Source organism: Quercus lobata, chromosome 1 (assembly GCF_001633185.2).
Source record: "Quercus lobata isolate SW786 chromosome 1, ValleyOak3.0 Primary Assembly, whole genome shotgun sequence".
Lineage (NCBI taxonomy): Eukaryota > Viridiplantae > Streptophyta > Magnoliopsida > Fagales > Fagaceae > Quercus > Quercus lobata.
This window is the reverse complement of record NC_044904.1, coordinates 4036619-4048886: the sequence shown is the minus strand read 5'-3', so window position 1 is coordinate 4048886 and position 12268 is coordinate 4036619. Positions and strand designations below refer to the sequence as shown.

General features: G+C 35.0%; 1 protein-coding gene across 3 annotated transcripts; it reads left to right on the top strand.

Moving 5' to 3' along the window:
* The first annotated feature begins 2175 nt into the window (after positions 1–2175).
* LOC115975062 (probable RNA methyltransferase At5g51130) lies at positions 2176–10176 on the top strand. 3 transcript variants are annotated; one of them, XR_004088071.1, is made up of 9 exons: positions 2176–2430; positions 3000–3114; positions 6533–6580; positions 7728–7989; positions 8519–8606; positions 8762–8827; positions 9376–9444; positions 9621–9781; positions 9877–10176. XR_004088071.1 is itself a non-coding variant. In XM_031095715.1 (9 exons), exons 1-8 carry the CDS (start codon positions 2347–2349, stop codon positions 9708–9710), a joined length of 822 nt encoding a protein of 273 aa, XP_030951575.1. In that variant the 5' UTR covers positions 2176–2346; the 3' UTR covers positions 9711–9755; positions 9877–10176. The 3 variants fall into 3 exon arrangements, 2 of the variants coding, with proteins under 2 accessions (XP_030951575.1, XP_030951564.1); XM_031095715.1 differs by having other exon boundaries at positions 9621–9755; XM_031095704.1 differs by having other exon boundaries at positions 9621–10176.
* The last annotated feature ends 2092 nt before the right edge of the window (positions 10177–12268 follow it).

Genomic DNA, 12268 nt, shown 5'->3' with positions numbered 1-12268 from the left:
CAAATATATATATATATATATATTCGTTAGTTTTTTTTTGGAAGGTAAAGGAAATGCTAGTTATGGGGCCACTTGCGGCTTAGTACTAATTGAAACCATAACTCAATATTGTGGCTTATTTAATTTTCTTGACCATAAAATTATATGCAATTTGATTAGTTAAGTTCTTTAGGTGGATTCCCGTTAACTCAACTGGTAAGTCTCTAATGGTTAAATAAGAGATCTAGGGTTCAATTCCTACCTACATCAAAAACTGATTAGTGTCTGGGTTTGGTGATAAAGAGTTATCATTAGAAGTGGATGTCATAGGTTGAAACTCTCTAAAAAAAAAAAGTCATTTAGGAACAAAAACAACTCTAGTACATATTTATTATCTTGATCATTGTTGGAATTTTCAAATTTTGGTCCTTTTGATCATTATTTTCCTAGCTTGCACTAGGTTGCGTTCATGCTCTTAATTTCTGAATTTGATCCCTATCAATTTGAATTGATTCTATGGAATACTGTCTTCCCAAGTCTCCTTTAAGGTAGAAGTTCTCATTACATTTTTCTCTCTTCTTTTATTAGTGTAAGCTTGGTTGAGTTATGATGGAAATTATTGTATTCAAATAATGGGTATGAGATCTAGTTGAGTGTGCATGTGTTCATGGTTGGTTGAGTTATTATGGAAATTATTATATTTAAATTTCAAGTTGTACTTTTGTTAGGATCATATTGGAAACCGGTACGTATGTGCTATTGAGTTAGATCTGTGAGTTGTTGTGCCTATGATGCTCGAGTTGTTGTGTTGAGACTTGAGAGGCTTGAGCTTATTGCTGTAGTTACTTGAATGTAATTGACTAAGTGGATAGTGTGTACTTGATCATGTTAGGGTAGTAGTCATTGTAATTGTAACATATTGCTGCAAATGCATCAGCTATCAGTTGTGTACCGATTAGCTCAATATGTTGTATTAAGCATTCAATCGAGTAATTAAGCATTGTAGCAAATTTTTGTAACTAATGAAGCTACATGTTAGGTTCAATAAGTTAGCTTCAAGTGAAACACTAATTGTATATGCAATGGTAGAAATCCTTTGCAATTAAAAAAAAAATTGCATATTGTTAACTTGTTAGATTCTTGAAAAAGATATATTGTTTCATGTAATTATTGCCTAAAAATTGTTCGAATTAATACCTTTCACAAGTTGGCATAACCTTCAATGTTTATAAGCTTTTTATTTGGGTCAAGAGAACAATGGACATCATTTGTGGGAGGAGCAATACTGAAAACTAAATAATTGTATTTTTTATGCATGGGACATATATGAGTAAGAAAAATATCATAGAAATTTTCAATTTTATGATTTTTATTAATCAAATAACATTTTGAAATTTTTTGCAAATTCCATCAATCATCATTACAACCAAAATATAAAACACACCTAGTGAAATTCATTTGTACAATGCAATTTATTTACCAATTGAAACACAAAAAATCATCATTTCCATAAAAGAGAAAATTTTACATTGTTTGAGTAGGTTATTACAAACTAGAGAATGACCCTAATCATAACACAATAATACAACTACATATGACCTTTTTGAGTAATTCAATATCTAGTTAACAACCAAACAAAATCAACTTGTAAAATACAACCAAACCAAATGACAATTTTACCCAAAAAATTTTTCAAATCCCTGCCACTTTCTCTCTCTCTCTCCTTCTTTTCTTTTAGATTTCCCCCCAAAATTAACCTTTGACTCCTCTCCTATCCGAGAGAGAGAGAGAGAGAGAGAGAGAGAGAGAGAGGCGGGGTTTGAAAAATTTTCAGGGCAAAATTATCATTTGGTTTGTGTTGGTAGAGCAAGTTTTGTGGCTTTTTTTTAACAATTGTCAATCATCTATTGGATTTGACACATCAAATAAGTTGCTAACTTGGTAATACTAAAACGCTATATACTTTCTCCGGTGAGAGGGAAGGCTTTCTCATTTCGAATTTTCAATCGTTTGAGAGAGAGAGAGAGAGAGAGAGAGAGAGAGAGAGAGAGAGAGAGAGAGAGATTGGTCGACACCCAATAGACCAAGCCAATTTTTATATTTAAGAACTAATGACCCCATGGGCCAAAGCCCAAGCCCATGCCCAAATCAAATAAATAAAAATTGTGCAATTTGGTTTCAACGGTGAAGCCCAAGCCTAACCCTAATTAAGTAGAGAAAACTAAGCTTATAGTCAAAAAAGCAAAACCCAAACCAGCCCAGCCTAACTCTCTCTCTCGGTGCGGTTCGGTTAGCATCGGAATACACCATCCAGCTCCGACGGCTTGTGGAGCGCTGCGTGCGGACTCAGTCGGCGCTAAACCAAACATGGAGCAGCAGCATCAGCACAGTAAGAGAAAACGCAAACCTGTTTTTGTTTTCGGCAATTACAAAAACTACTATGGCTACCGTGTAATTTTTCTTACTCATCCTTTGTGAGGTTTTTGTTTTCAGTTTGTTAAGTACCCACTACCCATGATCATGTTTTATCTCAAAATTTAATTTTTTTTCTTTAAACTTCTTGTTGGTGTGATTTTGGGTTTCTGAGCAAGTTGTGTTTATGTATATATGTGTATGTATATATATATATATATATATAAATTTTTTTTTTTTGGGATAAGCAATGTAGTTTATATATCTATTTTGCATTAAAAGAAGGGTTAATTTGGTGTAATTTTTGGGTTGCTTAGCAATTGTGTCATACCTAATATGAATGCAGTTGTGTTTTTGTATATTTATTCAGCCAAAAAAAAAAAAAGATTAGATTTTTAGCACAGGACTTAGTTTGTGAACATGTTGTTTGTGATATATAGTGTCTCACAGTTTGAATTACTTGTATAGGACTAGTACATTAACATTTTGGAAGCTAAGAATTCCTTCAGAGCTGATGCTCTTTCTCTAGAGTGGCTGTGTAAATCACCTTTGTTAAATTAAAAAATAATAATAATTCCCTAAGAATATTGTTTTATTTGATGTTTCAGATTGGTCAAGACTTGCAGGAAGATCCTCGGTTGAACGTCTTCAAGAAGGAATTGTTTGAAGACAAGGAATGTCTTGATATTGGGTGCAATAGTGGCATAATTACCATTCTCATTGGTAACTATTTCTCAACCTTGAAATGTGGACTCGTATTTTTTCTGGCTTCTTAGCCTTCTGTTGGTTGCAATTGTCCATAAAGGAAAAAAAATTTCAGCTATAATTTGATGTTACAAAGGGAAATCCCAAAATAAACCAGCATAGTAAACTTCCCTGCTACAACAACTAAAATACAAAACTAACTACAAAACCAAAGCAAGCCAAAATATATGGCAAAAAAAAAAAAAAAAAAAAAAAACTCACTAACAACTAAACAATACATCTATAAGGCATCCAAAACCAGCACCTTCAAGGACAATAGCACTCTGGCAAACATAGCAGCAATGGATTTCTAGGATCAAATTAAAATACTACTTGGATCAATCCCACAATTACAACAGATGGTAGCATTCAAAACTGACTTCTTGAACTTGGTTTTTAACCCCAGCCTAGCTTTGACATCCTTAATGATGCTTCTCTTTAGCTGCTCTTCAGTCCAAAATCTTTCTTCATGAACTATGGCATTCCTTTGCAGCCAAATGTGGTAGACTGTTGCCCACCAAGCAAGTTTGCAAGCTATTACTCTCAGTCCCTTCCCTTTTAACTCGCTGGCCTCCCCAAGCAATCAAATCCTCCCACACAATCTGAGCATTTGAAACTAGACACAACTTCATCATGTCATCCCAAATTCTTCTAGTGAAAGAACATTCGAAAAAGAGATGATCTCTACTTTCAAGGCTATTTATACAAAAAACACATAAGCTATCACCCCAGTACCCCACTTGTCCATTCTATCTCGTGTGGACAACTTGTTGATTATAGCTAACCAACCAATAAATGAATGCTTCGGGATAGTTAAATGGAACCAAAACAACTTCCACCACTCAACTTCGCTAGATTTATCTCTAATCCCAGCATATGTTGCAGCAAAAGAAAACTTCCCAAATTTAGTAACTTGCCAAAGGGCTTTATCCTCATCTTTAAGCTCAACAAGGAATAGTTGACCCTGAATAGTTACAAGGGCATCAGATCTAGCAGGCCTTCAATTCCATGTCTTATCTTTCAGCATAGAATCCACTTTAGCTTAAGGATTACTTGCAGCATCATAAATGACACGGAAGCCATATCTTTGAACCAAAACCCCAGCAAGATGCCAAAGGTCATGCCAAAGAAATATAGTTTTCCCATCCCCCACCTCAAACCTGATAAACTTTCTTGCTTCATCCATCAATTTAAAAAGTGCTCTCCAACCCAGGTACATTCTTGTGGGATTTTTACAGTCCAAAAACGCTTGCCTTTGAGAAGATTTGCATGAATCCAAGCCACCCAAAGAGATCCAGCATTAGTAAACAAGCTCCAAATGTATTTCATTATTGCAACTCTTTGCAATCCCAACCCTCCCTCTCTTTTAGGTAAACAAACTTTTTCCCATGCTATAGTTTACCCTATGCTAGTACCCTGCCCTTGCCACCATAAATGATTAAAATTCTACTCCAGAGTCTTGATGACCTTCTTAGGGAGGATAAAGTTACTTGACCAAAATCGTTATATACTATATAGAACAGATCGTAGGAGTTGTAACCTACCAGCAAAAGATAGTTTCCTTGATGACCATGATTTGATTCTGCCTTGAATTTTATCAATAAGTGGCTAACAGTCCTTCAACCTTAATCTACCAGAGATAAGAGGTAATCCCAAGTATCTAACTGGAAGGGTACCCTCAAATTGCAACACATCCAGAATTTTCCCTTTTAGACCTTGAGGCACTGCTGAGAAGAAGACTTCACTCTTTGCTTGGGTTTATATCCAAACCAGAGGCTACTTTAAATTCTTCAAGACCCTCTTTTACTAGTTTTGTTGAGGGAAGATCAGCAGCAGTAAATATGAGGAGGTCATCAACAAAACTCAAGTGGGTAATCTTCAAGGCTTTGCAGTAGGGATGGAACTTAAACTGAGTAGGTTCTTGAATCTTCCTTTGCATGATCATTGTGAAAGCTTCCATGGCAATAACAAAGAGAAAGGGAGAAATACGATCACGTTTTACCTCCTTTGAAGTAGCCAACCATGCTTCCATTTAAAGATATAGAAAACCTTGGATTGGTGATGCAATCCCTTATCCACATTACAAACTTCACTGGACAACCAGTAGCTATCAAGCACATGGTAATTAAATTCCAATTTACAGAGTCATAAGCTTTTCTTAGGTCTGCTTTAATAGCACATCTACCTAGACCACAGCATACCTATTACTTGAGAAAGGAGGCTTCGGAGTTACCTTAGGATTAGTAACCTTCACTTGAGCTTGCTTTCTCCTTGAATTATCAGTCTTCACTTCATCTACAACCTCCTTAGCCATAGGAACCCATCGTCTCTTAGTCATCCTCTTTGGATCAACCATTTCAGTATTACCACAATTGGCAGCAGAGTGTCCAAAAAAATTGCATTTTGGACACTTCATGGGGATCCATGGGTACTCAATCCCAACAAGAAATTAATTACCATCCCCCATATCAACTTAAATCTCCCTAGGAAACTCAGCCTCCAGATCAACATCCACAAAAACCTGAGTAAAACTGAGCCTTTGATTCACTTCAGTTACAGTATCAGTGTACAAAGGCCTTTCAACCCCACTGGCCACATGCCCTAAACAAATGTGATTCCAGTACTCCACAGGGAGATGAAATTTTTTATCCAAATAGGAATTTTCCTTAAAGAAAAATCAAGAAATTGCATTCTTGGCTGCCACTTGCGCAAGAAGATGGATTTGTTTGCAATATGCCAAAGTCGAGCTTCAAGAACAGAGTCTGTACTTCAAGTATCTGGGAATTGGAATAAGAACATGCCATTATCCAGAGCAAATACCTCCACAAGACCATATTGACCCCATGGATCCTCCACAAAACGTTTCACCAACAGGAATGAACAAGCCTTGTTAAAGAATTTCCCAATTAAACTTGATTCCCATTTAGCAATGCCCTCATCCACAGCCTCCCTAGGTGGTTGAACAACTACTTTCCCATTGATACTTTTTAGCTCAAAGAATTGCAATTGAGAAGAGCTAGTAGATTCATTCTGAAATAGAGACCTCCAGTTGTTGTGGAGATAAAAAGAATAGGAATGGGGAGAAGGGGATTATGAATGATCAACCTTCAACCCCCCAAAAGAACAATTAAATAAATCAATAAAGGAGTAGGATTGATTGCATTGATAAAGATCTAGTGTATTGATTGTTTGACTTGTGAAATCTTGAAAAGAGTCATGTTTATCTCAAGTTATGCCTTCCTTTTGTTTTGTTTTTACTTTTATTTTTATTTTTGGGTTGTTTTGCTTTGTGTGTGTGGTGCAGTTTGAGAATTAAGTTGACAACATATGTTAGATATATAATATCAGGTTTAGCCATGCCTTTACTCAGACTGATGTTATCATTTCTTTTATACAGCAAAAAAGTTTCGCTGCCGAAGCATTCTTGGAATTGACATTGATTCTGGTAAGATTCTATTCATCATAATATCTTTTGCTCCAAAGTTCTATGTAAGTTGAAATTAAGCTCTTTTCTCTATGATTCTGTTCTTTCATGTTTTCAGGCTTTGGGTAAAAAATGGAAAAATAAATATTGATTTCTGTGCTTGAAATGAGCTTTAAAGGGCACTGACATTATTAATACCTGGTGCCAGAATAATCCAATGGGGGTATAAAGGGGGAAATTGAACAAAAGGAAAAAAGATAAACCCTAAGAATCAGCACTTAGGAGTTTGCCTAACGTCATCACCAAGAATAGAAAACTTAGGAATCAACACCTAAGTTGCTAGGAATCAACACCAAGCAATTGTAATTCTTCCAATTCAAATTTCATTTCATCAAAGTCCCTTTGATAAGAGTACATAGTTTGTTTTTATAGGAATACAAAACCCTTGTTCTAACAGGCGTAGGAAACCTAATTGCCTTATTACAAAAAATAACCGACTTTAAATAAAAACACTCCTAAACCTACTTAAATAATAAGGCCTAAAATAAAATACCATAAGAAATACAACTGACTTGCAAAATAAAATAAAACTAAATTAAAATAAAGATTTTTTTTTTTTTTGTGTCTCCCGCATCAATACCCCTTCTTTACACTCAGGTGCATTCACACAAGCTATTCTACATTCCTCTAGTAATACTTTCTAGCATTTTTCCCTAGAGGTGTCAAAACTTCTGCAGAATGAATGCTTTAGTAGCATATTTTTAATCTATAGGCATGTGCAGTATTGAAATAAGTGCATATAAAGTGCCCACATTCTGGTTTTTGGTTATATATTGACCTTATAGCCCCTAGATAAAGATAATCTGACATGTCTGTTTCCCAAGCTTGATGAGTCTCTTAGGCTAAGATCTGGATGTATGTGTTTGACTCTGATTAGAATCAATGCCTAGCTTGAACACTTTATTTTTGAAAACCTTAGGCCAAATCCTAGCCAAACATACATTGTTTCAGGTTGGCTTAGTTGAAACTTAACGATTGTTGTTCATATCATTTAAAAGTATGGTTTTACCAGTATGAGACAAAGGTATGCTCAAGTATTGAAGTTTTCAAGGTTGAAATGGACCTGAAATCAGGGATTGTGCTTAATGTAATCTTCTTTATGTGCCAGATCGAATAGAGGATGCAAACTGGCATCTCAAAAAATTTGAACGTGCTGGGAAGACACATGCAAAGGCTTCAAAATTGGAGGTTTCAAGGAGTGCAAATGGTTCAGAGCAGAGTGTTGCTGCATCACCAAATGAAGAGATGATGGAAATTTCTAGGGACTGTTCTTCTACAGAAACAAATCTGTTTCACATGGTCTCATTCCAACAAGAAAATTTTGTTCAGAGTCGGTGTCCACCGGAGAAGAAATATGATACTATCCTTTGGTAAGTTTTTTCTTGGCTATGTTATGTCTAGTGTCTAGTATAAAGTAAAAGAAAGAGATAAGAGAATCTTGTTTTCAGGAATAAGCAATAACTTTCTTACAAAAACTTCATGCTACCTAATCCTTTTGCTTTGCTTTCATTACAGAAAAAAATAAAAATAAAAAAATTTAAAAAACTACCTAAATAACTTAATGCTACTAACCTCTCTCCAATCATTTAGCACTTATGTGCCTCAATTTTCTGAATGTAAAAGTTTGTGAAGTTCTTGTTTTAGCTAGTGGATAAATATATTCATGAGTTTTTTGATAACAGCTTCATTTTATTTTATTTTTTAAAAGCATTTGGGCCTCTTCCAGTTCAAAAAAAGCTTTTCTAAACATCTGTAACAAATAATGGAAACAATTATTATATCGATAGTTAATATGTATTGTTATTAATTTTACATGCTATTATAAAACTCATTTATGGTTCATATTTTGCTTAACCTTAATGCTCTGTTTGGTAAGATTTGTTGTCTCCTGCAATGCAGCTTGAGTGTAACAAAATGGGTTCATCTGAATTGGGGTGATGATGGATTGATTACATTATTTTCAAAGATTTGGAGACTGCTTCGTCCGGTAATATTTATTTATTCTTATTATGCACATTTTATTTTCTTCAAATTATTGATGGGGTCTTGGTTGAGGATGGTTGTGGTTTTATGGCACTGCCCCTTGTTTTATGAAATGGTATCTTGAACAATATATTCAGGAGTTATTATTTTCTTAAGCAGGGTGGTGTTCTTGTGTTGGAACCTCAACCTTGGAAGTCATATGAAAACAATCGTCTTGTGTCTGAGGTAATCATTTTTTTTGCATCTCTAAATGATAGCTATTTTATATATGGACAACTAATTAAATGTTTATTTATTAATATGTAATCATAAGAGGTGTTGCAAACCCTAGACTGTTGCATTCAACAGTTATACACAATAGTTATGAAAAGGGAGCCTCACAGGAGGCTGTATATCATGGGATTCCTTTTGTTTGTTATTAATCATTTGCTACTAGGCTGTAGCATTAGCTCTTCAACTCTCTTCTCTTCATGCTCTGATAATGAGCATATCTAAGCCTGTTCATCCACAATATGGGAGAGGGCTCATGTTCTTTTCATTTTTTTTCCCTGTACTTCTATCGAAACAGGAATCCTTTTTACTGGAATCTGAGGTTAAGTATACAGTAATATGAATTGAAATTTTTGACACATGAAAAACAAAAAATCTGAATTGAAATCTTGCAAATTGTTGGCTTAGTGTGATTTTTTCAGATCCTTTATAATATTATGGATTAAATTTTTATTGATTAATTATGCTGAGGGTCTAAGGCAATCTTTGTACTCGTTTTGCAGACAACAGCAATGAATTATAGGAGTATTCTATTCCGTCCAGCAAAGTTTCAGGAAATACTTCTAGATAAGGTAAGTTTTAAGCTCTGGTTCTAGCACTAGTGCTGAAGTTGAAATTCAGATGATCTGTACATAGACATTGACTTATTCAGTTGTTGTTTGTCAACATCCTCAGATATCTGATGATTAACGCGCACACAAAATCTTTTTTTGATAATGAAGATACCTGATATTTATTGTAATTGCAGATTGGATTTAGAAAGGTAGAAGATATAACTTCCCACTTATCAGGCAGCAAAGCTGGATTCAACAGACCTATTTTGGTGTTCCACAAATGACTCATCTAGTAAAACAGCATCTTCAACACGATTCCCCTAGTATATGTAATCATTTTTCTATCTTTGTAGAGGTAGAATATGTTATAAAATTCAGAGAGTAATGTTTTAATTGGTTGTTGACAAGTCACTGCAGCCTAACAAAAAAATCAATCATACAATTCCGCAGGGATGTTCAGAAAACTTGGATGAAATATGCTCATATTGACTCAGACAATGTGGATCTCCATCGTGTACTCTTGGTATGCGATGGGATGGGATTACCATATCTCTTGCCTCAAGACTTCATAAAGCAATGATTAGAGGGGAAGCTAATTTTATCAAATATGAGGTCCATTTTGTTCATGTTTTTACTCTACTCGTTTTTTCTTCATGGGAGCAGTGTGAGCAATAGAATTCCTTCTCCTCTGATTTTGTATTTGCACATACAGAGCCATAAATATTATAGATATGTTAAGTTGTTTGTCAAGTGCTATCTTGTTTTGTGATTCCGTATAAGCGGAACCTAGGTTTAAATCCGCCCTTCTCCACTTGCTATAAGGAATTAAAAAACACACCCTGACAGAGACTTTCAATCACCATCCAATGGCATGTGATTAAAAAGGTGATCTGTGAGTTTAGGGAGGGTAGGATCGTCTGCTTCATTTTTCTCATTCAAAATTGTGTTTCTAAGTAGATTGTTCAAATCGTATGATCAGATCAATTAAAGTTGCTGCCCATTTTCTACAGCTATGATGGGTACGTTTGGTTTGGGTCCAAGATTTTTGGATTCCAGAATAGTTTGGTTGAGCTGGGATGAATACCTGGGCTTAGCTCAGTTTAAGCATTGCGTATGGTATTGTTGAACCAGTAGAAATTGGGGTAGGTAGCAGGGTACTCCCTTCCCTGGTTGAAATGGTTGGTTCATAACTTAATTTATCTGCCAGGCTTGCTGATCTTCACCTTTTTAAATGTTATCTACTTGAAGGATAAAAATAATCAAGTTGGATCTACGACTAGTACTTGGAAGTTTACTGGTTTAGTCAGTAGAGTTTATTGGTCTGTTTTACAAAATATAAAAGATTAAAATGCCTGCCTTCTTTTCCAGATAATTCAATAGATGGGAGTGGCGATTTCAATGGAAACACCAATAAGTGTTAATTGAACTACAAGACAAGACTCTTAGTATTTTACTTAAAGATTGAAAAATATTGAATGAGTAGAAAGAACTACCTATATTCTTGTATATTTCCGTGTGCAGTGAATATAAAGTTTGTAAACCTGTTCAAGCCAATTGTTTTAATGAAGTTTGTAAACCTGTTCAAGCCAATCGTTTTATTATTGTATACCGCTTTTGGAGTACTGAATAATTTTTCCAAATTTAATGACTTTAAAAACCTCGTGAATAATGGTGGCTAAGAGAGACAAATGAATAAAACATAAATTATTCTAAAATAAATTATAAAGTTGATTGTTGACCAATATTGTCTCATGCATGATGCATGAACATGAACCTGGCCATATACCTGAGCCAACATTTGTAGAATTCAACATCGTCATTGCATAGTATTTGAAACCATCAGCATGGTTATCATAATTCCTTCAAAACTCTTTGGTTTCTCTACCTACATTACTCTATTTGGCCCCACTTTCGTAACGCTCTCTAATTATAGCATTTAAAGAGTGGAACGTTTTCTTTTGTTTAAAAAACCAATTCCTCGCAACTTTTGCAAGACAGTCTTGGGACAAACTTAACAATGGCTGCAAGAGACAACCCAGAGGACCCAACTTTGTGCTGTAATGGCATACAGCAATACACTTTCTTTGATCATTCCAACCATTTCATCACAACTTTGTTCTCAAAGCCTGAAACCCGCTTGAGTGAATTCAATCACGTGAAGTTTATTGCTTTTAATGCTCTTGAGAGATCCAGGGCCAAGAGAACCAACTCTATTGTATTGGAGACACTCAATGGAGGAGACTCATCTGAGCTTTCTGACATACTTGATGAAGATTCTGATTTGAAGTCAGATGTTGAGTCATCATGTTGTCTTCAAGAGGATGTTGTTTATGATTCATGGGAGAATGAGCAAAGCATTAATGAATTAGTATGTAAAGAGGGAGCCAGAAAGAGGCTACAGTTACTGGCAAGAATGGTTGGAGTTGATGACAATACAGAACCTGAGGTGGTTCTAGCTGAAGTTGTGAGGGTTCTGAAGGATTTAGAGAGATTAAATGGATTTCAACTACTCAAATGATGATTTGGGTTTTGTTCTTCTTCCCTGGTATAGCTTTATTTGCACTCTACATGAATTGTTTTAGTTTACAAATCATGATTTAATTGAAAACTTCGATATCTCTTACAGACACTAGAATGTCTTGAAGATATAGTATTTATTTGGTTCTCTCTCTCTCTTCCTTTTTTTTTTCTTCTTCCCTTTTTCTGAATAATTGTCCTCCTATGCTCTCCCCACTTCACCATATATTGTCACGCCTTTTGAGTTTGCATTAGGAAAAAAAAATTATATACTTATTCTTAAGAGCATAATAGTAGAATGAAAGAATAATTTGATCAAAATCCA

Excerpts from the sequence above, each read along its gene's own strand:
- LOC115975062 (XM_031095715.1), top strand. The coding sequence starts at position 2,347 with ATGGAGCAGCAGCATCAGCACAGTAAGAGAAAACGCAAACCTGTTTTT. Across the intron at positions 7,990-8,518 it reads AAATATGATACTATCCTTTG|CTTGAGTGTAACAAAATGGG; the intron begins GTAAGTTTTTTC and ends CCTGCAATGCAG. Across the intron at positions 9,445-9,620 it reads AGGAAATACTTCTAGATAAG|ATTGGATTTAGAAAGGTAGA; the intron begins GTAAGTTTTAAG and ends TTGTAATTGCAG.